The sequence below is a fragment of the Grammomys surdaster genome, unplaced genomic scaffold (assembly GCF_004785775.1).
Source record: "Grammomys surdaster isolate TR1022 unplaced genomic scaffold, NIH_TR_1.0 237, whole genome shotgun sequence".
Taxonomy (NCBI): Eukaryota; Metazoa; Chordata; class Mammalia; order Rodentia; family Muridae; genus Grammomys; species Grammomys surdaster.
In genome coordinates, this window is record NW_021604682.1 from 3,454,891 (window position 1) to 3,481,879 (window position 26,989).

The following is a 26,989-nucleotide window of genomic DNA, read 5'->3' on the forward strand; positions in this document are numbered from 1 at the left end:
CATCCATCCATCCATCCATCCATCCATCCATCCATCCATCCATCCATGTAGGTCCTGAACATTAGAACAAACATGTAGTACTTGTCATTCTGAGTTTCTAATGCCATTTTCATGAACAGGAATGTCTTAAAATCTTGATTCTTAAAGTATGTGTTTCTGGTACCCAGGATGTTCCAAACTGTGACTTTCAAATATCAAGAATGCATAGCTCTGCTGGCATATTTCAGAACTCTGAATTGAGTGTGGAAAATATCTCTCTGTGTTTTTCTTTCTGTTTCTTTAAAACATACCTTCAAGGGGTGGAGATGTATATTCAGGATTTGTTGATTCCTACTTCCAAGGAGCCCAGCATCACCTCTAACATTTCTGAATGTACTAGCAACTAGACATAACACTTATTGGTGGACATTCTCTTAAATATCAGTGTCAGAGAGTTTGTGGCTTCTTGAGATTTTTTTCCCGTTTGTAAAGGATGAAATTATACATTGTGACATTATCCACATATTATAGAAAAATAGCATGATACAAAAACTATCATTTTAGTTCTTTGCTAGTGAGTTTTGATATTAGCAACCAAACTATCTGCAAAGCATTCTGAGATGGGACTTCAATGGGATTAAAGATGTTGATAGAGATGGAAAAAAAAGGAAAGAAAGAACAAAAGAGAGAGAAGAAAAGAAAGAAAGGAAGGAAGAAAGAAAGGAAGGAAGGAAGAAAGAAAGAAAGAAAGAAAAAAGAAAGAAAGAAGGAAGGAAAGGAAGGAAGGAAAGAAGGAAGGAAGAAAGGGAGGAAGGAAGGAAGAAAGAAAGGAAGGAAGGAAGAAAGGAGGAAGGAAGGAAGGAAGGAAGGATGGAAAGAAAGAAAAAGAAAGTGTACTTACCGGAGTTCTCAGCTCAGGAATGACAGCTTGGTAGGTGAGTGGACGGCAGTCACGGGTGTTTGGCACAAGAACACAAGGCAGAAACATAGGTCCAAGGTCATCTCCATCTAGAATATCTACTGTGAGGGTGGTGGTGGTTGTTCGCCTCTCATTCAGATTTTGTGCACGGTCCTGATGAGGGTAAAAACAAAAAATTACAAAAAAACAAAAAACAAAAAACAAAAACAAAAAAAAGAAAGAAAAAGAAAGAAGAAAGAAAAAATAAATAATAAGATAATATAAATATCAGGTATAATTTAGTTTTATTTATTCTTTTTTCTGTCTTTAAATAAGTGATCAATAGTAGCCTGTTTAAGCCAAGTTTTATATTGGGGAAATGGAAGGTGAGCTTTTATCCACTTATATTGAAAACCCAATTTCTTTTTCTTTCCACTTATTTATCTATTTATTTATTTTGCATTCTGATTGCTGTGTCCCAGTCCCTCCTCACACAGACTCTCCCCCTATTCCCCTGGCTCTCCTTCTCCTCTGAGAGGGTGGGCTCCCCTGGGTATCAAGTCTCTCCAGGGTTAGGCACTCCCACTTCTACTGAGGACAGACAAAGCAACCCTGTTGGGGAAGGGTTTCTAGAGTCAGGCAACAGCTTTAGGACAGTGAGGGACCCACATAGAGTCTGAGCTACACATCTGCTACATATGTGTCCAGACTGGATATGCTCTTTGGTTGGTGGCTCAGTCTCTGAGAACCCCCCTAGGGTTCAGGTTCCTTGATGCTGTTTGTCTTCCTGTGCAGTCCCTATTCACTTCAGGACCCTCAAAACCCAGTTTCTTAAAAGTACATTGCGGTGTTAGAGTTTAGAACTTTTCATTATGTTCGGGGGGAAAAATGACACAAAGTTGTCATGGGATTTTCCGTCTACTTAGGCATTAGCTTAATGGAATCACCCTAGAGACAGTGTGTAGAAAGAAGTCTACAGCTGAATGAAGACTTAACTGCAGAAGCCAATCTGACTTTTTAATTGGTGTGAACGGAATTTTCCTATGTGTGCCACTTACGCCGAAAATGTTGCAGACAGCTGGCCGACTACAATTTTGTGGTCATGGACAGAAAACATGCCATACTAAAGACCAACAGTCAAAATTACTTTTGAGATAGCATAAGTCTCCTTCAAAGTAACTTATTATCAATGTCTGATTCTGACCTAAAATCTTTGATACTGTGACATGAAACTTTTGGAATAGACCAACTAAGTGGATTATTTGTTTCCAACAGCTAAAACGGTAAAATGCTATCAGATAAAATGTGAGATCCATAGCAGAGATTGCCCCTACCCTGGATGTAACCTACCTACTCTTCAGATCTCCCCACTGATACACTTGGTAAATACCTTGATTTATATCATTCTGTTGTGACTATAAAGGTCCATGTGATCTTCTGTACAGTGGAGTACATCATCAGAGAAACCTGGATGACAGCTTCTGGGTCACAGTCAGTCCTTTGTATTTAGCTCAGAATAAATTATCACCTAATCTTTTGTTACAAGAGCTGTGGTTCATACAGAATTGGGAATAATACAGAGTACCTATATATCCCAAATTAGCATTTTCATTGTACTAAGATATTTGTACTGGCTGGTTTTGTGTGTCAACTTGACCCAAGCTTGAGTTATCACAGAGAAAGGAGCCTCTGTTGAGGAAATGCCTCCATGAGATCCAGCTGTAAGGCATTTTCTCATTTAGTAATCAAGGATGGGAGGGCCCACTGTGGGTGGTGCCATCCCTGGGCTGGTAGTCCTGGGTTCTATAAGAAAGCAAGCTGAGCAAGCCAGGGGAGGCAAGTCAATAAGTAATATCCCTCCATGGTCTCTGCATCAGCTCTTGCCTCCAAGTTCCTGCCCCGTGTGATTTCTTGTCCTGGCTTACTTTGGTGATGAACAGCAACATGGAAGTATAAGCTGAATAAACCCTTTCCTTCCCAATTTGCTTCTTGGTCAAGATGTTTTGTGCAGGAATAGAAACCATGACTAGGACAATATTATATTAGCATAAAATTTTTGCTATAAAGAATCGTTATGGTGGTCTTAGCGGTTTGCTCAGTGAGCCTGAACTCCGTGGGCATGTTTATTTGCCTCTAGGCCTCTGACCAACTTGACTCTTGTAAAAATCAGATGACCTAAAGTAAAGGTCTATCCTTCCTCTTCTTAGAACACTGAGTTCAGGAGCCTTCTCTGCTCTTGTGGGGTGTAAGTCTTTGCTATAGCTCTTTAGCCGAGGCTTGCTCCATTTCAATATCCCAGGAGCCATTCCCTTGTAATATTATGGTTAAGGAATTTGAGTTTTCTACTCATTGTCTCTGAAAGGAATGGAATAAAACCTTCTAAAAGACTTGCTCCAAACTCTAAAACTTCTTATAGTCATAAGAATAAAACAAGTTTATGTTTTCTGTGAAAAGGACCATTATTAAGTGTATGTTTCCCAATGCCTGCCTCAACTCCACATACATGCCAACCACTAGCCCTTGTGATATGGACACATTTTGGCATAACAATATCCTTCAATAGAACATTCTAAACCTATTTAATTTTGCTTTGACAATTCACTCCAAGCTTTATGTGCTTTTTTTGTTCCTATATGTCCACTAGGATACTCTATATTTAGTAATAATATCTCTTGATAAGTCCTGAGGTTTGTGTTGATTTCAGCAGTTTTCTGAACTTTGGGTCATATATTTTGCACACTATCTTTAAATTTAGGTTATGATAATTGGGAAGGAAAATTTCAGAGATAAAATCAGGTTTTCATCATAATATGCCACTGTTGTATTCATTAACACAATAAAACCTTTCATTGCACAGTAAAGGTTGTGTTTATAAAGGTATCCTTCTAACATGATGAGTAGAAAATGACTAAATTTCCTGTAGCCAGAAAGGACTTGCAGAGGAGGTGGAGGCATCAATCCATCTATAGAACCTTCAACCCAAAGCTTGTCTTGCCTGGAAGATGTTCAGAGATAAAGATGGAGCAGAGACTGAGGGAATAGCCAACCAAAGACTGCCCCAACTTGAGAGTCATCCCATGTGAGAAAGCCAACCCTAGAAACTAATAATAATACTGTGTTATACTTATGCTTGCAGACCAGAGACTAGCATAAGTGTCCCCAGAGAGGCTTCATTCAGCAGGAGATAGCAACAGATGAAGTCAAACATCATGTGAAAAAGTGGGTGATAGAGTTGAACAAGTCAGAGGGGTCAAGGACACTATAAGAAGATCCACAGAGTCAACTAACTTTGGACTATGAGGGCTCAAAGAGCCTAGACCACCAATCAGGAAGCATGCAGGAACTGGACCAAGACTTCCTATACATTTGTATAAGATATGGAGCTTAGTCTTCCTTTGGGTTTCCTAACTAGTGAAACGGAGCCTGCCTTTGTTTCTGTTCCCTGCCATTGGATCTCCTTTCCCCTATCTGGACTGCCTGGTTGGGCCTCAGTGGGAGAGGAGTACCTAGTCCTGCTGGGACCAGATTCACCAGGGTGGATCAGTACACTTGGGTACCAACCCTTGGTATCTTTCTCTCAGGAGAAGGGGAGAGGGTAATGTAGGGAGGGATTTGTAAGTGTGAGACTTGGAGAAGAGGAGAGAGGAGGGCTATGATCAGGGTGTTAAGTGAATAAAATAAATAAATTATTGACAAAAAAATTAAAAAATTCTAATAAAATTTAGAGTTTATCTGAAGAACGTTTGTCAGGGACACCCAAGGAAGAAGCATTGGATGGATAAATTGTTCCACAGACATTGGTTGGCGATGGTGGTGTTGGCATGATGTCTTTGTGATCTATCCTGGACAGCCACTTCTGTGTGTGCCATTCCTACATCAATATCTGGCCAGATGACAGCATGACAGGAGTAATGGGGAAAAACAACACTGTAAACTGTGAGTGATGTAAACAAAACAATTATCTGCATACATTTTTTTTTATCTGATTTCAGTAAGTTTGTTTTCCTCAACGTAAGGAGAGGATACAACACAAGACAGTAGCTAGAAAGAATTCTTTCATAACATGTCCTAATTCACACTCTTGACTTCTCTTTTCCTTTTCAGAACTAAAATGCTTTCAAATTTTATTTTAGAAATGGGATATTTCATTACCATAGAAAACTGTAATTACTATTGACAGAGACAGCACTTTAAAGCATTTTCTGAGTTTACCTACTACTCTCTGTACTGAATCATGTGTCATTCAAATTTTCATGAGACAGTTCTCATCGCAGTGAAGTGACATAAGTGGGCCATCATGGATAATGCGTATCACAGCATGGATGCCGGCATTGTAGGGGTATAGAGTTCACACAGTTGGAACTAGGGATCTCCAGCCCATATAAAGAGAAAGGGAAGGCAATGTGAATACACAGCAAGAAAATAGACATCTGTGATCAGAAAAGAGACCTCCCCCGCCTCCAAAACAAACCCTGGCCAATTTTAATCTGTAGTTTTAGACTCCAAACTACTGATAAAACACATCTCTGTTGCATAAGATGACCATACAATAATGTTTGCTATTTAAGGCAAGAAGGCTAATATAATTGATTAATTTATATTTCCTCAATTTGTATTGTTAATTCATATATCATGTACACTTCCTAACACTATGTATTTGTTAACATGGACATGATTCAGAAAAGTGGGGTGTCCTTAAGACTGATAGAATCTATCTGACATAGGCTGGGCTATAGCTCAGGGGACTAGGGTGCAGGAAAATCATATGCTGCCAAAGCCATGATGGGCCTGTGGTCTCTGGGTTATTATCTCATGAATTCAAAGAATGAAATTCAGGGACCAAAAAGGACCTTCAGAAGAAAACCTTCCTCAAGGAATTATAGGTCAGAACTTAAGAGAAAGACAATAGAGCCCCTGTTAGCAGCAGTGGGTCTCCAGAAATGGGAAACTACCTTAGAAGAGTTTTATGGGACTTGAGTCAGAAGTTTGGGTACAACGGGAAGTAGGGAATCGGGTGACATGGTTCGTTCAGGTGGCCCATTCATGAGGTACCCCAGTGACTCTCAAATTTTTATTATGTCATCATATGGAGTTAGTGGATAGATGTGCTGATTTAGGGGAAGATATGTAATAAATTAGATCTCCTGTATAGCACATCTAGTCTCTGATCATGACAAGACCTGAATCTTTTTGACTATTAATAAGGGACCAGCGTTAAAACTATTTGCTTTTTGCATTCCTATCCTAACAATGGCCTAAATTACCCTAAAGCACAGCTTGTTTCTCTTTTGCTTCTAATCAAAAGCTTTAATTGCTTTTCTTAAAAATGAGTCAATTTTTAAGTTTATCCAAATGTTAGTAAATGTAGGTATTATAATTTATCATTAGCTAACAGTGGGAAATATTTGAAAATGTACATGTATCTTCAACCCATAAATATACATTGAAGACAAAAATCCTATACACTAACAAAGACCAGAATGAAAAATGAGACAAAATAAAGCAATGGGATCAAATGCTGTGCCTTAAATAAGAAGCGTGCTCATGTTTCCAATCTCCCATCTGGGGACCAGGTCCACGCATCCTTTGGAAACCTCATGTGATGTGAAAAACTGACCTTTCCCCAGCCTCTACATTCTCATTGCCTTCCTCTTTCCAGACAGCTACCAAGTGCCCATGCCCTGGAGTACTCCTCTTTCCAGACAGCTACCAAGTGTCCATGCCCTGTAGCACTAACACAGACTCAGGGAGTAGCAAAACAAACAAGAAAAGCTCATCACGACCACAGACCAGAATGGGACTGATGTGAATGGAATTCTTGTTAGTGTTTATAGGCTACCACACAGAGTAGCTTAGCATCTTATGTATCTAATGCATCTTATACATTTTATGTCTCTTATGTATCTAATGCATCATATGTATCTTATATATTTTATGCATATTATGTATTTTATGTATCTAATGCATCTTACATATCTTATGTATTTTATGCATTTTATATATCTTATATAGCTTGTGTATCTAATGTATCTTATGCATCCTGTGTATCTTATGCATCTTATACATCTTATATATCTTATGTATCTAATGCATCTTAAGTATCTTAATGCATTTTTTGCACCCTATGTATCTTACATATCTCCTTAGCATCTTATCCAGGGTTTCAATACTCATTGCTCACAAACATTTAGAATGACATGGTTGTGAAATACCTCCCAGACACAATGCAAACCAGTTTCTGAATGAAATTATTACCAAACATCATGATGAAAAACTAACTTTGATTTTCCAAAACAAGGTATATGCCTAGTACAATCTCAGTGAGAATTACCTTTGAACAAGGGGCTCACATATATCTCATTAGCATGTTTACCCCATTTACAAACCATAGCTTCAAATATTTAACTTGTAACTTTAAGGAATAAAACATGCTCAATATTAGATAATAAATGATACTCTAATTCCCCCATTTCCACGGAAAATACTTCTTGTGAACTATTTTAGTTCTCTGGACTTCTTTAGTCAAACCCGTGAAAATGCTACCTTTTAATATTTCATACCTATATTTTCTTTAGGAATATATTGAGTAAGTAATGGTTCTACGAGATGGATCCAGGGGCAAAGAATTTATCAAATCGCATGAAACTATATAAACTTCATTTAAATAAATTTGAAGCAGAAATGCTGATTTTATTTTTCAGGCTGTCACAAGATCTCTGGATTAGATGTCTAGCATTTAAATATTCACTATTAAAGTAGCTCCAGAATGGCTGAAAGCACCTAACAGATCCACTTACAGGCACATATATTAAATACTGTGCCATTATTATCAGATTTTACAGCAGCAAAAAATACAGCATAGCTAAAGTGGCCCTGGGACTTTGCCCCAATCAGTTCCCTGCAACCACAGTGGAACCTGTGGTTGCTTCTAACCAAGCAAGGATGAAACAGCCATAAGTGACACATTAAAATCAAGCCCAAGATTAACCCAAAAATGCAAACAGCAGTAACACTGCCTTAGTTGAAAGCATTTTAAAATTGGTGCCTATACTTTTTCTAAAGGTGTGTAATGTTCATTTGACATAGTCACCAATTTGTTACGTTTTACTCATATCAGTAGATGGAAATACATTGTATTATAAGTTCCATGTGTATGCACATTATTTTTAAGGCAAACCATAAGTATATCTTTATTTTAACCATTTACCCAGTCCTCCTATTTTTACCACAAAATGTTCTAAAAACTAGTGACCTAAAACCAGTGGGGTTTAAATTAATGCACACTGTACACATACCCAGGACACAGAAGGTAGTGATGTCACAGAAGTAGCTTTACATATCTGTGAAATGAAGATCATTTACGTCTATCCTCTGATGTGTGGTTGCTGCCGGGTGGGGAGGGTAATCAATGTGGAGGAGTTTGAGAGCTGCCTGGCACAGCTGCTCAGACCCAAACACTCCTAACCATTGGTACAGCCTTCCAATCCCACTCTCAGATTATGATTATACATTTCTGAGGTCGAATCCAGAAAAGTACATGTTTAACCTGCTTCAAGATGACATCACTGTAGCTATTTTGTAGAGAGTACTTGGAGAACTATCTCAGTATGGCAGAGATCAGATTTGGGGGTGTGGTTAGTATGTTAGCGGGTGACTTTGATAGTGAAGAAGAACAGAACCAATACTCAAACATCCTCCCTCCATCTCTATGTAGAATATATCCACCGAGGGCAAGGAAGCACAAACCCAATCTCACTCAAAGCCAAGGCCACCACACCTGTGCAAAGGTGCACTTTGCTTTATGGGGTCCAGAATGAAAGAAAAGAGAAGGCAAGCATACATTTTAGCTTGGTTAATAAAGTGACAGCAGCCACATGACCACCACACCTGTGCAGAGGCACATTTTGCTTTATAAGCTCCAGAACCGAAGGTGTGAGAAGGCAAGAACTCACGTTCGCTTGGATGATGACGTAGTAGCGAGTCTTGTCCTCATAGTTGAGTCTTTTCCTCAGCACCACGTTGCCAGTCAACATCAGCGGAATTTCGAAGGTGTCGTTGGACGTCTGCAAGTGTTAAATAGACACACATCAGACCAGGTACATGTGTGAACAGTGCATCTTGATACTGTGGTTCAGTCCTCCCCAACACTGTAGCTAGTAGCTTATGGTTTGAGGAGAAAGCAAGTGTGTTAACTTCAGACGTGGCATTCTTGTCTATCAAAGTGATTGATGGTTAGCGGTGAGTTTCACTGGAGTTCTCTGAAAATGATGATTTTTTTCATGTATTATTAGATGCATTCACCCATAGATCTACACTGGTTATTAACCAAGTATATGCACATGAAGAATACCTTACCTTATTATAACATTGTCTTTACCATTTGGTTTTGCATAAAAGAGTTCAAACATTTCCAGTATATAATTCCTTCTGATTTTCACCTTTCAACACCAGTATTTATTCTGTATTCTAAGCATATTTTCTTACTTAAAAGAAAGGCTGCATTGTCCTTCTAGTCTTTCCTTCTTTTTAAAGGTTTGTTTGTTTATTTATTTATATGAGTGTTCTATCTGTACATCTGGATGCCAGAAGAGGACATCAATCAACATTAGGGATAGTTGTGAGCCACCTTATAGCTGCTGGGAATTGAACTCAGGAACTTTGGAAGAACAAACAGTGCTCTTAACTGCTGAGCCATCTCTCTAGCCCGAAAGGGTGTATTATTATAAACTAATATGGGAGCCAGGGAGATGACTTGGCAGGCAAGTTCTTGTAGCCACACCTGGGGAACAGAGATGGGTTGCCTGAAGTCATATGTTCCACATGATGGAAGAAGAACACACTGATTCCCTCAAGGCACCCATTTGCTTTCACACATGTGCCGTGGCATGTGTGCGCGCACACACACACACACACACACCCTCAGGACCTAACTTTGAACCCTAGAACCCACCTTCAAGAAAGAGAGAACAGAGTCTTCTGGCTCACATGCACACATATAAAACGCCCGTACACACACACACACACACACACAAATCAAAAACCAAAAAAAAAGTTAAAACATGTAATTATAAAACAATTGATATAAAACAATCTGGGATGTGGGTTAATGTGTTAAGACTTTGCAACTTCTGCCTATGCACTAAGCTTCTCCTAGAAACATACAGGGGGAAAGACAAACTCTGAGAAAATTTCCAGAACCACTGCCCTGTTAGTCAGTCCTCAGAGTTAAGTGCATTCAAATCCTAGGAGAGGAGAACTTCACAAGCTCATGGTCTTAGCCTTAAGTCTTGTGTGGCTCTCGTTTCCTTGTCACTGTGGAGAAGGATCGACTCTTGCCTCAGGAACTGCGTCAGATTTCTCTATTACCACCTCTGCCACTGATTCTCAGGGGCTTGTCTTGTGACTCAGTGTTGAGTAGTTTCTTTCATATACATTAATAACCAGCCTCCCAGGGCACAGGAAACCCACAAGACTCACAAGCCTGCCCAGTGTTGACCTAAGCAGTAAATATTTAGTAAGAAAGAAGACCATCCATGGTATAACGCCGTTCCCACCCATGATGCTTTGGGGGACTTGTCAGAGATGCAGCTGCACCAATCAGTCAAGCTCCTATAAATAACCCCTCACCTACTGACCCAATAGATTCATCAAGTGGGGTAGCTAGAGTAAAGTCATTTGTTTGGCATGTCTTTGGCCAATTTTTGCTGACTATAAACAGATTCCTCCTGGAAGGTCACACGTGAGTAAGGGAAGGGTTAGTTAGCTTGGATCAATGATAGAATATTTAAACAGAAAGGAAAGGGAGAAAGAGGATGAGGGCCATTAGGAGAAAGAACAGGAGGAAGGACACAGGAAAGAAGATTTTACTTCACCCACCTCAGCTCAGCATATGTGCTTTCATAATTTTACTTCTGCATCACCTAATCTAAGTGTCTAATAAGTTATGATGGGGAAAGTCTTACTAATATTGGAATGTATGCTGGAAACATATTTATGTGTTAATATAAGGCTTCTTCACTTCAATGACTCATTAGCTAGAGGAGCTTTTTTTAGTAAATACGTGCTTGAACACACAGACACAGACATGCATAGACACATACCACATACACATGTAAACATCCATATATATAATGCACATATATGTACACACATAAACATATACACATATATACCTACACACACATATACAATACATTCACACTCTCTCACACACACATGTAAACATATACACATGTACACACACACATGCACAATAGATACACCCTCACACTCATACATGCACACACACATACACACATATGCATATACACACACTTGTATGACATATATACATACACACACACATATATATACGTATATACATATATATGTACATATATACACACACATATATATATACATACATATATATACACACAATCATACTACACACACACACACAGACACACACACAGACACACAGATGCTTGACCTAAAGCCTCCTCATCCCAGAATTCAAAGTGAACTTGATATTTTGAGTATTTGTGCTTAAGGGGAGGTGATCCTGGGCAAAGCAGAAGGAATTCTCTTACTGAGAAAATGAGCGACAAGGAAACAAATTCCATCTCCTGGTTTTGGGTGTTCACAGGAAACGAGACCTGACCCTCCAGAGACAATTAGTGACCTTTATTGAAATTATCTAGATGTCGCTAGCATATTGACAAAGTCAGAGGGGAAAATACAAAGGACCCAGAGGTTCTCTGTGAGGTTTTAGACATATCCAGATGTTTGCCTCTTCTCCCCCTGTTTGAGAGAGTATAAATCATGTTTTGGGTGATTTGGGTGGGACAACTTAAATTTTGCTGTCTAACTTTCCTAACTGGAAGCCTTGTGTCCCTTGCTGATTTCTGTCGCTGTGTGCACACTGTGGTCTGTGTGATTTCCACATGGGCCGTGACTTCCTACACTTGCCGTCTGCTCCTGTTCTTTTAAAATTGTCTGAGCTATATATCCCTTGTTTCTCTGCATAGTTACATTTCTGATTCCCTACTCTGAAACCTTGGTCATCTAATTTCAGATCAAGACGTTGATATGATGTCACATTATTCTCTTTTTCCTCGAACAAACCTTCACAAATTCTGCAAGCTCTGTGACTGAGAGAGCGACCTTTCTCTTTCCATTTCTATCCACACAACCTGATAATATCTTTAATCTTTTCCTGTGTTGTTATTAACAGCTTCCATTAAACATTTGCGGAATCATTACCAACAATGAAGTTAGTAGCCACATTATAGCCCTTAAAAGTACTTTTCAATTGAATTTAATTCCTATGAATGTATCTATAGCTATCACATGTATGAGATTTTTGCTTTTTATTTGTTTTATAAATACTTGCATTTCAAGAAACAAAGGAAAAATGTATGCTTTGCAATCAAGCTACTTCTGAATGGCTGGAGAACTTCTATATTGATGTTACTAAACTGTTTAATTAAACAAGTAGTTTTTGAATATCTATTTGTTTTCCGAATGTCAGAATTCTAATAAAAAGTTCTAGAAGTGAAACATAGACCGTATATTTGAAATATAATATTCCATTTAGAAGTATCTTTGATTAAATCAACTCTAAATAAATACTTTAATTAGGACTAGATTTTGTAAGCAAACACTGTTTTATTGTATTGTAGATGGGCCATGAGGGAGTTGGGCACATTTACACTCAGTTTACAGTGCTTGAGAAAGGCCAAAGTGGAGATCAGACTTCAATCTCTGGCATTTACCATCCTGAGTATCATGGACCTTTGATGACACAATCAATTCTGACAGACATGGTTAAGAGTTTACTTGAGAAACAGTGACAGGAATCAGTCAGTACTTGTCTGTATACTGATTCTTGGCTCAGAGATTTGGGCGCAAACAAAGGACTACAGAGACAGAGGAACACCCAATCCAAAACAGTATTAGCTTCGTGAGGCAAAGCCATTGCCTCTCCCACAGCTTTGGATACTTCTTCGTAAACACAGGGCATTGCTTTTTTGAGTGTTGGAAACTTCAATGTTTGCCTCCCACTCCATATTAAAGAGGGAATCCTGCTGGAAAACTCTACTGATACCCACCTTTGCAAGACATCTGACCAGAATTCAGAGAGGTACATTCACAAGTCTCTGACAGTTCTGTAACTTGACAGTAATCAGACCAGAGATTGTACTCCATTTAAGACAGGTTAAGTAAATGTGATATCACATTAGGAAGATAGCAAAGACAACAGACAGGGCAGATAGAATTCCCAGCCCATGTATGCACACCTCTGCCAGAATGGAAGGAGAGGGCGTCTGCTATTCCAGTGATGACCCCTTGAACATAGATGTCACAGCAGCTGAACTGAGGTCTCCATACAGACGGATGCTCTGGAAGCGGGAGTTACCTAGGCTTCCTCTGTTCCCTGCTGAAAGCACTGGCCATTATACATATAAATTATAGAATGTGTGCAATTCTAATACCTGTGTACCATATAGAAATATCACTTGTCATCTCCCCACTTATATTTATATGTTAGAAATACAGATGGGAAGCCTGTATTAAAAAAAGAGACACACACATGGACTTAGGTCCCCTCGCCATCCAAGAGCAGCTGAACACAAGTGTGTCTCATAGGGTTAGTAACTGAAGGGCTGTGAAGGCAGGTAATACACTGTCTCTCAGAAGCTTTGCCTTACAAACCTTACAAAGGCTTTAAAGGCTTTTCCATACTTCAGTCTCACTCCTTTCCTTTCCTCTTCTCTCTATTGATCCATATGATTCTCCCCATTTTCCCCATTTGCTCATGTTGGGCTGACTGACTTTATCATCTAGTCCCAATGAATACTATCAACCAATTCCTATTCAGTCTCTGGTCAGTCTTTCTCTCATTCTTTACTAAGATAGGTCACTCTGCCTTCAGCTATTATCAAACTCTAGGCTTGTGTCATGGTTGAGAATTTTCCCTGAAGAAATTCCCCAGACAAAAACTTAAAGGGCTTAAGAAGATTGGACAACCTTTGTCCACTCAAAAGGGACTGACTTGAATTTGAGCAGGCAATAAAATCTGCCCCTTTATAGGAAGAATGAATACTAATCGAATATATTGTTTCTTAAAAAATACATACCCAAAGGTACAATCATAGCAATTGTATGTTGGCAGTAGCCACCAGCTGTCTAATGGAATTAAGGGCCATACCATAGGAGGAAAATCATACCTTTTACTAGTCACTAACCAACTACTTGGGCTAGTGAAGTCTTGGCTCTTAGAGGAGAAGCTGCTACCACCACTTTATTAGACTATCATAATTTCTTACTGTATTATAAATATCTACTCTTATGCTCACAGATAACTGTAGGAGGAAAGGCAAGGGAGAAATCATTTGGAAAAAAATATCAAAAGTTATAAGAAAAAGAAAGGTATATAAGAACACAGAAAAGAGTTTTAAAAATAGGAAACTAAATAAACAAAGAGTGAAAAAAAATGTTGATTTCATTTCCTTGGAAGAAGGTTACTCTCCATATGAGTCAACTCTCCATATGGGAATTATTCTCACTAGTACTGTGATTGTAGTCTTGGAGGAGCCCAAGCTGAAGGCTCAGGTGAGTGGAGTCAAGGTACTGAAAGGCAGACACAAAGAGAAAAATCAAAACGTATTATTTGAGGTCATTGTGTTTGTGACTATTTATCATTAGATGAAAAAAGCATGATGTTACTCACACTTGTCTATGGATTAGTGATTACAGCTATTCTAGTCATTGATAAACATTTACATTAGTTCAATGTTGAACATAATAACTCTACCATCACACTGCATTCTTACTTTACTGACTGCGGAGTACATAATGACACGCTGGTACCCTGGTATGCAATTTTCTTCTAATCAAAGCATCATCATCCTTCCTCTTTTATAGAAAGTGGTGAATAAGCATCTCAGAGCCCAACATCTTTAATAAGTTTCATTCTAACAGACGACGCAGTCCCCAGAGCAACTCTGAAGATTCAAGATCTTTAGCTACAATAATAGCTGTGACGCAGTAGCCCCCAGCAAGTCAGCGCAAATCTACAATGGATTTGGGTAGGTTGAAAGGATGCTGAGCTGCTCTCTGTTGTTCAGATTTTAAAAGAAGCAGTCATTGCTGCTATTGTACTATCTTTTAAAGGAAATCCAGGGTATTCCAAAAGAAAGCCCAAGGAGAAATACTCTTTTGCTAAAGTCATAACTCCTATTGACTTAATCTACAATTGAATACATACTTTGTGTGGTTAATAAAATACTGCTTATTTGATTCTTCCTTTAAAAGGGGCTCACTTCTTCTCAGTCATTTCAGGTTGCTATGGAGTCCATCCTGAGCACACTGAGTCTGATGCTATACAGACATACTTGACTCTATTCCTGTTATTTGAACTCTAACTGCAAGTGGAGGTCTTTTGAGCACAGGTCCTAAACCCATTCAGTGTATGCTTTTCTTAGTTGATTTGGATAGATCTCCATTAACTGGGGAGAGAACCAGAGCTGGAATATTAAAGAGAAGGGGTAGAGGGAGATGGAGAGGGAGGGAGAGGGGGAGGGAGAGAGAGGGAGAGGGAGAAAGAGAGGGAGGGAGAGGGAGACAGAGAGGGGTTAGGAGAGAGGGGAAGAGGGATCGAGGGAGGGAGAAAGAAGAAGAAAGAGGGAGAAGTAGAGGGGAAGGAGAGTGAGAGGGGGAGGGGGAGGGGGGCAGAGGGGAAGACAGAAGTAGAGCGAGAGCGAGGGAGAGGGGGAGAAAGAGGGAGAAATTGGGAGAGGGAGAGGGAGGGGTGGAGGAGAGGTTTTCTATATTTTCCATTTATCTTATGGAAGGCTGATATCAGAATTTCATAGACACTTCAAGTCTGATAGAGATCCTGGAATCTTTGCAAAACTGAAACATGAAGGTTCAGATTTCAAGACTACAAAATCTGATGAAGGGGAAGAAAATACTGGAGAGAAGCTAGGGAGAAGAGAAAGTTCTAGTTGACACTAAGCCACGCTTAAGTATAGCTCTCTTCCAGCAAATCAATTAAGAAAAGTGCTCACTGAGTGGCATTAGGAGCCGTGCTCAAAAGAAACCTTGCAGTTGGGGTTCAAATAACAGGAGGAGTATCAAGAGTGTCTGTACAACCTGACAGTCACTGCTCAGGAGAGACTCCATAGCAACCTGACATGACTGACATGAGTCTTTAAGGGGGAGAATCAAATAAGCAGTATTATATTAACTACACAAAGTATATATTCAATTAGCTAAACTGCTTGTTATGGAAATCCCTGTGCTAAATGCATAAAATGCACACAACAAATAAAAAAAAAAAAGAAAATCTTTCTTTGTATAGTTTGCAAAGAAGGTAAGACCTGTGAAATACAGAGCATTTAGACCCAAAGAATACAATACCTGGATTGTTTATACGTATCAAAACGGCTCATAGAGAAGGTTTAACAGCACAGTGGAATGGCCTGAAAGCGTAGTATCCTTGAACAGATCCGTAGATGAGACAATGAGATACAGTTTGTAGACAAGGGATGAAAATACACTGTAAGTGAATGATCAGAGCCCATGAATCCATAGAAAAACATCAAAATGTCCGACATTCCTATAACCAGAACCTCAGAAAAGGAAAGACCAGAGGGACATCAGAGAAGCTGGTGTGTTAAACAGACAATGGCTGATTTAATTTAGGGATGTCCTACATCCATTGTAAACAGTAGTCCTAGAAGAAGTTAACTCTAAAGAAAGGAACACCTGATATGCAAATGTTATGTCATTAATCATGGAAATCAAATGAAATAAACGCCCACCCCCCCGAAATTAAATGGAAAAAAGAAAAAGCCCCGAAAGTATTTATAGAGAAAAATGACATAGCACTAGCTGCAAACATAACTAAATATGTGCCTACTTTTCTTATCAGAAATACCAATAAAAATGATGAAGTGATTGCATGATTCAATGAATTGTGTTACTCCATCACACAGTGCTGACCTACAGGACAGAGGAACTGATATGAGTCTGGTAAGTGATGGAATTCAGGCATGTGATGGGTTACACACTTAGTACCTCAGAGGCACAAGTGGTTCTAGCCCAACACCAGAAGATTACTGTCATATTGAAACTCACACATTTCTCAAGAAGGCAGAGGAAAACATATTTTTATGTGAAATTTCACAATATTTCCACATTCGCTCAAAATTGCTTAAGTGGCTGCATGGGCAAATCTGTGAGTGTGTGCATGGAATTAGGTTCCGTTTCACAGATATCTGACTAAAGGATTAACCATCTGATTTCAGGCGTCACATGAAAGAAGACAGGACAATTTGCAATTTTTATCCTGTGCTGTTTAGCATGATATTAATTTGAAATGATAATTGTCTGGACATTTAGAAATAAAGAGAATGTTATGGTGAAATTTATTAATCACTAGCTGATTCATAGCAGCAGAAAATCAACCATCACCGGGTACCTCTGTTGTAGATCTCACATCAGAATACAACTGCAACTGAAGTCAATGCTAAATGTCAAGGATGACTAATGGTTGGTTACCTACAAAAAGCCCTGGGGATCCTGGGAGACCGTTCAGTGAATAAAATGTTTGCCCTAAAAGTGTGAAGACCTAAGTTCAAATCCCCAGAATCCATGTGAAACCAACCAGATGCAGTAAATCCCATGTGTCTATAGTAACGTAAGGAGGCAGAGACAGAATTTCCTGGAGCTTCAAGGCTACCTTTCTGATGTACACAATGGTGAATAAGACATTTACTTCAGATAGAGTGGGAGATAAGAATCCATACTCAAGATTCTCTCCCAATTTCCACATGTACACCATGGCATACTTATGCCTATACACACAGATACATACACATACATACACACACACACACACATAGACAAACATGCACAATGCACATAGACACACAGACACACACATGCACATACATACAGACAGACATACAGACAGACAGACATACAGACACACACATGCACACAAACACACATGTAGGCAAAGACATACACATAAGCACACATACACACACATACACGCATACATACAAACACATACATGCACACATTCACATACACAGGCACACACACACACAGAGAAACATGGACATACATGTGCACACACACATAAGCACACACACATGCACACTGACACACAGACATATACACACATGCAAGCACACATGAACACACACAGAGGCACACACACAGACACACAGACACACTCACAGACACACACACACAGGCACACACAGAGACACACAGGCACACACACAGAGACATGCAGGCACACACAGACACACACACAGACACATGCAGACACACACAGACACACACACACACTTATTAACACAGCATATCAAGTACAGAGTTTTCTCAATATCTTAATTTTTAAATATTTTTTGCTTCAAAGAACAAGACCTCAACTCAGACACCTTCTGTAGTTATCTACAGTTGTCGTGCTGCCAATGGCAAAATTCAGGTTTCCTTGTAATGTTGAGAATCAGTAGCTGAATGCTTTATCCATCTGTGGGTTCTAAGAGGCACATAATTGATCTTGGTAGCAGAATAACTTTATCCCTGGAAATGGAAAGCTGTCAAAGTGGAGATTATCACTGTGAGGAAGGAACTCACTCGGCTTCACAGGACTCTGAAGGGTAACTCCCGAGTAACTCACTGGCTGTCTCAAGTCACAACTAAACCTTGGATTTTTCTTTATTTTCAATACAATCGATATTTCTCTAAAATGCATCGGTTGGCTCTTCTGCACTGGCTGCGTGGGGTTTTTATAGCATGACCTGAAAGACTAGGGAAAGGCTGACAAGCACACGGAGTTATTTGGGAAAGTCCACAGAGGGAAGCAGCAAATGGATTGGAAATGCAATGTGCATGTGGTCACTGGTCTTCCTGCTCCTGAAGGGAAAGTGTTGTTCTCACCCTCGACTGGTCAGATTCTTGTTCCTGACATCATTTCTTGCGCAACACTTCACAGAGACCGATCATCCTGAGGCTCGCTCCATTGGCTTCATCTTCTGTGACTGCTTGCACTCCTGCTCAGTCGTTTCTTTTCAGGGGGTAGACAGGACAAACCCCACATTCCCAAAGCCTTCTGTTGGCCTCATTATATTTTGTTTTTAACTCGTCTTTTCTAAGTTTCAACGAAGGTCATCCATAGCGGTCTCATTCGCACACAATGAGAAGCCACTCTTCTGAAATGAGCCTTTGCATTCCAAAACACCAGGCAGACACCTCACCTCAGGACCTGGTTTTCCCTCCTGAACTAACTACCTGACCTGAGGGAAGACATCTCCAATTAGTTCTCCAATGCCAATTGGTCAGCTCTGGAATCATATTCATACAAATAACATTATACAGACTGTGCAGGTTGTTAATCATATTTAGGAATATAGATATACATATATACATATACATATACATATACATATACATATACATATACATATACATATACATATATATATATATGTTTGGTGTGTTTGAATGCGTGTATAGCAACGATTCAAAAGGGAAGCATGAATTTGAGAGAGAACAGGATGGGGGAATAGGAGGTGTGGGAGAGAGGAAAGGGAAGGGGAAAACACACTTTATTTTTTAATTTCAGGACTTTTAAAAATGCAAAGATATGTACATGTGGTGTGTGTCATCATTTCCTTTGCATAACCAATGACAGCTGGACTTGAACGTGATCCCACAATCCATAAGCCCTGAATTTTATTCTTGTTTCTTCTTGTTTGTATAAAACTTTACTCGGAGTGCAGGGCTGAGCCATAGGTTGTGACATTAACTGCACTCCAGTGTATATACTCGATACAATTATGAACAAGAAGCATGACATAGAAAGCTCACATAAGAAGTAGGTCTGACTCTGTTTAGGTGAAGCCGTTATCTTCTAGAAGCTGCCTTGGGAGTTGTGAAGAAGAAAAGCTAGGACTCCGGTTGGAGTTTTATTTATTATCTGTTTATTTGAAGTTTTTAAAATTGAGAATAGATTCTTATCTTATACAATATACCCTGACCACAGCTTCCTCTCTCTCCACTCTGCCCAGATATACCACCACCACCTCCCCCTCTCCCCCAGATCCACTCCCACTTCATTTCCCTTCAGAAAAGAGTAGGCCTTCAAGAGATAAGAACCAAAAATAACAAAACAAGATACAGCAAGACAAGGCAAAGCTCTCTCATATATGAAGGCTGGACAAGGCACTCCAATAACAGAAAAAGGGCTCTAAGAGCAGGCAAGAGAATCAGAGACACAGCCACTCCCATTGTTGCTAATCCCACAAAAACACCAAGCTAAGAGCCATAACATATACTCAGAGGAACTGATACAGACCCATGCAGGCCTGGTGCTTGCCACTTCAGTCTCTGTGAGCCCATACGAATCCTGCTTAGTTGATTCTGTAGGTTGTGTTCTACTGAAGATTTTTAACTTTGTATTATGAGTCACTAGCAACAAATTATTTTCTGGCTAAAACAATTAGAAAGCCAATAGTGATGTCCTCTGGTCTAAAACAAACACACTGACCCTACTCACAAACAGCAGAGGCCACTGCCAGTAGCTCTGTCTTGTTTGGTATAGGGTTTGTATTGGCATGGGCAGGGCGTTATGGCTGTTCTATACTAAGAACATACATCCTGTGTATGCCAGGTGTAATGGCAGCAATACAATTATCCTTATGCCTCATGTTGTCTGTCTTATTTTTGTGCTGTCAGCAACGATTCATTCAGAACAGTGCTTCTTAACCTGTGGGTCTTGACTGCTCTGGAATCCCATATCAGATATTTTCCTTATCAGATATCTACAGTGTGATTCGTAACAGTAGCAAAATTACAGTTATGAAATGCCAAGTAAAATAATCTTCTGGTTAGGGTCACTATCACATAAGGAAGTACATTAAAGAGTCACAGCATTTTGGATGGTTGGGAACGACTTATTTAGAAGGTTCTGGAGTTCAGTATAAGGGAAATTTAGTAAAAACAACAGCAAAACAATCAAACAACAAATGGAACATCATGTCTACTTCCAAATTAAGCTTTTATAAATGAATCATAAGTATTAAAATGATGCAACTTTGGGGATAATTTATTAACTATCAGGTAACGCAAATAATGATTACAAAATTACTAATGTGAGTACATACCGGATCTTCTGGGTTGTACTGAATGACGTATTCTATCTGTCCATTAGGGCCATCGTCTATGTCTGTAGCTCCATTATCGCCTGAAAATCCCGTGAATATTGTGGTGCCAACCGGAGTGAGCTGGAAAGACATGAAGGAGAAACTGTTTTTGTTTTTTGTTTTTTTTTAATCATCCATATAAGTTTTCCAGTTCAAAAACCATCTCTTCATTAAATGGAGGAAGAGAGGTGAGTTGCCCAAATCAGACTCATAGTCCTGAAAATAAATAGGGAAATCTATCCAGTCCTCACACCAGAGTCCTTAAATGTCTTGAAGTTTATAGTTTCGAGAACACGATTTGATAGAGAAACAGAAAATTCGTTGAAAAGGCACATTTGGGCCATTTTACATCCATTAGCATTTCGGCACCCACAGAGACGATGCATCTGTTTTCATGTCCGAAGTTTACAACTTCAAGACCTTGATTTGTAAAGAAAACAGAACGTTCAGTGAAAAGCACATTTGGACCGTTTTACATCCATTAGCCTCTTAGCACCTGTGGAGAAAAATGCATCTGTTTTCTTAGGTAAAAAAAAAAAAAACCCAACTTTAATGTATAAAGTTATTCACAGGCTAGAATTTAAATCGAGGTTGGGGTTTCGTTTCAAAATATGAAATAATTTCAGAGTCACAGAACCCAGGTTGGTAATGCATGCAAGCGATAAGTTAACAAATAGCCATGATGTTTAAATCTACTCCTTCAGCATAAACCTTTCTTTTATATTTCCCTGGCTATCTTAAAAACAACACATTCAGTGACAAAATCCCAAAAGACTGGCCTTAAACTACTGGAAAGACAAAGGCATTCATTTAGTTTTGAAATTGTAAAGGTATCCCAAGAGATTAATGCTATTTATGATTTTTTTGTGATTTCTATTCACAAAAAATTATACTGGGTCATACTGACTCTTTGTTTTAGAAACTTCAAGCAGAAATACCACCCTACAGGAAATTTTATTAGTTTATATTTCAGAAAAGAGAAGGATGAGGAACAATGGCTTTGTTGTCTCAATAGAGAAAGGGGGATATGATCTCCTTATCGGTACACAAGATCCTGTGAGAAGGGGATTTAAGTCCTCAAAAACTACATTGCACGCTGTAGTAAAGTAGACAATTTTGTCATATTTTCCTCTTCGTGTTACAGTTTCTTTTTATAATTACAGTAAGAATTCAATTAATCTCCAGGTTCCAGAATGTTTACAGTGTGAAGGAGGAACAGGCTGGGACACAGCCGTGTGATCAGCTCAGCGTTTGTACAGATGAGTGAGCGTTGCTCTGTTCAATATCTGTGTGTTTACGCCAAACGTCTTAGTGCAGGTGGGTCCTGCTCATTTGTACTACTACAGTATGCTAGCAGGCAAGTGTGTGTGTGTGTGTGTGTGTGTGTGTACACGTGCAGTAGTGCAGTTCTTTATGATCTGCTGATGATAGACCTGCCTGACCCATATTAGAGTCCAATGTGCTTGATGCTGATAGAAGAGCAATATTTGCACTAAAGGAATGAGGTAGGAGGATGCAAAATTTAAAAACAAAATCTGTAGACTTTAAGGCAAGTGAGATGATTAGACCATTAACGGGCTTGCCACTCAAGCAAAAGGACTGGGTTCCAGGTACTCAAAGTCCAGTAGTTCTAGTCCTAGAAAGCAGAAGAGGGGAATCTCAACAAGCTGACTAGAGAAACAGTCTAGTGTCTAGGTGGTCTCTGGGTTTGATTGAGAGAGTCTGCCTCAAAGAATAGGGTATTAGACAATCCAGGAAAGTTGCAGACTCCAGTCTTAGGCCTTCACAGGTACATTTCCTTGCATACACACACACACACACACACACACACACAAAGAAAGAGAGAGAGAGAGAGGCACACATGTTTACATGGACGCTATATGAATACACATGAAAAGAAAAAGACAAATGTAAGATCAATAGACTTAAATATTTAATTTAATTTATGTGTGTTTGTTCCCACCAGAAATATGCTTGAATCTTTGGACCTTCATGCCTAGGTATGTGGTGTGCATATGCATGTGCATGTGTGTGTGTGTGTTTAAGCATATATCCATGGTATACGTCTGCACTAGAAATGTGCTTATATGTTTTTATGCATGGCTGTGCACATGCACCATGTTCTCATGTGAGCTTTCCTTTCTGAGGCGGCACAAATGCTGCTACTTTGTAAACGCTCCAGCATATTGTGAGTGTGTAACCCTCAATATCCCCTGCTCTTGTATAGTCTGTCCTTTCCTGTGTGCTAATAGTAGTTTGGGGGCAAGACTACTTCTACACAAATAAGAATGTTCTCTATCTCTTCATAGTGCAATATGTCACATTTCAATCTGGTTTTTGAAGGGCCCTATATACAACAAGACCAGCCTGGACAGATGCCTGAGGGTGCCACTTATTTATGCCATTCATAACTTTTCCCCACAAATCATTTACACAGTTAGCCAGAGGGTCATAAACTATACAGATTAATTGAAAATCGAAAGCTATAGAAAAAAATCACTGCCCAGATAGTAGAAGAGTTTACAAAGATTCAACAGTGAAAAAGTTTCTGGCATACATAAATGATAAATGCCTCAAGAGACAGGCAAGTTTAGGCTGGTTGAAATGCTATGTTGTAGGTTCATGTGTGTAAACCCCAGGCAGGTGTGCCTCAACAGGTATAAGTTAGTTAAATAGATACGTTATTTATTTAATTAAAATGCTATTGTTTCTCCACGGTTGAGGTGATGAGAGATTTTTGTTTTGACTTGTAAAGTTATTTTTTTTCTAAAATGTTAAGTGTAATGGCTATTCCTGGTTGCCAACTTGACTATATCGGAAATGAACTACAGTCCAGGATTAGAGGACACACTTGTGATCTAGATTTTGAGGCTGAAAGACACAAGTTTCTGACCTGGGTCTTGGAATGAAGATCTTGAGGCATAGTGTCCATGATAAGCTTAGGCCCAGGCAAAGTATTATAGGTCTTTAATCCCAGGAGACTGGGGCAAGATCTCTGAGTTCAAGGTCAGCCTGGGACAAAGCAAGTCTCAGATCCAGGTGTGGTGGTATACACCTTTAATCTGGGCCACACATTTGGCTGGAGACCTTCATAAGGACATTGGAAGAAGGAAGATTCATTCTTTTTCAACTGCTTGCACTTACTTGCCAGTACATCTGTTGGAACCTACTTCTACAGAAAACCAGCTGAAACAGCTAGCCTTGTAGGACTGAAAACTGCTAGATTCTTTTTTTTCCATTAATACAGAAAATTATTTATTTTTTGAATGTGAAAGAAGGTGACTATGGGTATGTACAAGGAAAGAAAAATAATTATCATTTATTTCTATTATTATTATTATTACTATTTAACAGATTTCTGTCTAGATTTTCTTTTTTTTTTTTCCTTTTCTTGGAAACTTTATTTATTTACATTTCAGATGTTATCCCCTTTCCCCATTTCCCCCTGCCCCTGATACCCCTATCCCATCTCCCATCCTCCTGCTTCTATGAGAGTGTGCCCCTACCCACCCACCCACTCCCATCTCCCCACCCTTGAATTCCCCCACACTGGAGCATTCCAGCCTTCATGGGACCAAGGACCTCCTCTCCCACCTATGCCTGACAAGGCCACTTTCCCCTACATATACAGCTGGAGCCATGGGTCCCTCCCTATGTGCTCCCAGGCTGGTGGTTTAGATCCTGGGAACTCTGGTTGGTTGGTATTGTTGCTCTCCACATGGGGCCGCAAACCCCTTCAGCTCCTTCAGTCTTCTCTCTCACTCTTCCATTGGGAACTACTTGATCAATTCAATGGTTAGCTGTGAGCATCCGCCTCCGTATATATCAGGCTCTGGCAGAGCCTCTAAGGAGACAACTATATTAGGCTCCGGTCAGCATGCACTTCCTGGCATCCACAACAGAGTCAACCTTTGGAGACTACACATGGGACGGATACCCAGTTGGGGCAGTCTCCAGATGGCCCCTCTTTCAGTTTATGTTCCACACTTTGTCTCCATATTTGCTCCCCTGAGTATTCTTGGGCTTCCCATTCACAGCTGACCATTATTGAGTTAGTTAGAGTACAACCTGTAAGCCATCACAATAAATTCCCTCAATATAGAAAGACATACCACAAGTTCTGTGACTCTAGAGACCCCTGACTAATACATTAAGCCACTGGTTTATTTAATGAACAGTAAGAAGCAGTAAGAATAAATACAATATTACTTATTCTGTTTATTGTGCTGCCATCGCATGACACACATCTCCTGCCCACCTAAATTGATTTTTAACAAGAGTCTCAAAGAGAATATTTGCCTTCACTAATCTCCCTTGATTTTCCCCAGAGAATAATTGTGTTCGCTGTTTGATTTATATGTTCGTACAGTTGTTATTTCTATATGTGGTTCTTAGGTTGCATAAAATTTCCATGAATGCTGAATTAATGAATGACAACTTTGAAGCCCCCAAGGAATATAGGAGCAGGCTGTAAGCCTCTGCTTACACGTTTTCTCTCAGCTAGCCAATATAAAAATCTTTCTTATGTGCTTCTCTACAAAGAAATTTAATGTGGAGCTTTGATTCGCTAACAGGGCAGCAACACAAGCCATGCCTGGATGAAGCGGATGTGACATCCACATTTTATCTATGAACCCCGTTCTGTCTTATTTTGCTTGGGGACACTGGGAGGCATGTGATCACAACACTTAATGGTCATTTTAAACAACAAAACCATCAACAAAACATCAAAAAATATGAAAAAAAAATGTCACAGTCAGTGAACTGTAAAGACAATTGCATGTAGCATGAGAGCAAGTATAAAGCAGCAAAGTGTGGGGTGGCACAACCCTCTGAATGCATAAATCAGTCACCTTTCTTGTGTAAGAAGCTTCTTCCCTCTTCTGGTCCTCCCCCAGTCCACCACCATCTATGAATACAGGAGCCTAATTCCAGACCCTCCTCATTTGAGGATCATTTGCTAGGTAAGTCTCTTCTCCCCTCTGACATCCCTGCTCCTTTATCTCACCATGATCTGCAAACTCAGAAGCCCAGTTCCAGACATGGACCCCCTGAACCCTCCTTGTTCCTGAGTGTGCTCTGCCTGCTCAGCCTATTTCTCCTTTCCCATTGTTCTCCATCCTCTTCGGTAGGGCTGTGAAGGGAGTCATGGTTTTTGGTAGAAGTGCTGGCTGGAAGTAGCCTGGAGACCCTGCAAGGGATGGGCATTTATTCTGCCTTGCTCCCAGAATCCAGCCTCCTAACACATGGTGTGGAACTTCATTAACCTGCACCTTTCAGTCTTATAGGACAATGCAGCCCCTCCCAAAGAGCACAGGTAGAGGGCATGACTACAGGCCTTAGCCCTAGAAAGATTTACATACTAATGAGATACCTGAAGGCCAGAGGGCATAGCCAATTAAGCATTCTTCCTCAGACCCTCTCCCCTTTCTCCCTCCCTATTTAACTCAGATCTGCCCTGAGTTTCACATGGGGTAGGGGTTTGCACATCTAGACCATCTATCACACACCATGAACAATAAAGCTTTGGAAACCCACGGACTTCTTTGTGTCATTGGGGCCTGCCGTTGTGGAAAGCTTTTCCTGTGTGCTGTGGGACCCGCACTCATCCATGTTGCCACTGTCTGTGACCATCTCCACATACACCAAGTTCAAGGTCAGTGGCCTTTGAGCCATAGTCGACTGGTGAGAGACACTCCTTTCCTCTTCCATCCCTCTCTTTGCCTCTTTCATCTCTGCACCCACAGACATATCTCCGGATCCCTGGATTGGGAGCTATCTTTGCCTGGAGCTCATGAGCGTACCAGTTTCATATGGCATAGTTTAGGTTCCTTATCTCATGTACTGGGTTAATCTAAGGAAAGTTAGATTAGTACATCAGAAACACAAGCAAAAAAAAAAAAAA

The 26,989-nt window shown here is 39.8% G+C and overlaps 1 protein-coding gene across 1 annotated transcript in view; it reads right to left on the reverse strand.

Annotated features, from left to right (window-relative positions):
- The window catches only part of Pcdh15 (protocadherin related 15), a 537,968-nt gene that overhangs the window by 369,082 nt on the left and 141,897 nt on the right, over window positions 1-26,989 (reverse strand). The window contains exons 4-6 of the mRNA XM_028773900.1: window positions 21,046-21,165; window positions 8,830-8,940; window positions 881-1,051 (exon numbers count right to left, since the gene is read on the reverse strand). Of these exons, the coding sequence (XP_028629733.1) occupies window positions 881-1,051; window positions 8,830-8,940; window positions 21,046-21,165 (402 nt within the window). The remainder of the gene's footprint in view (window positions 1-880; window positions 1,052-8,829; window positions 8,941-21,045; window positions 21,166-26,989) is intronic.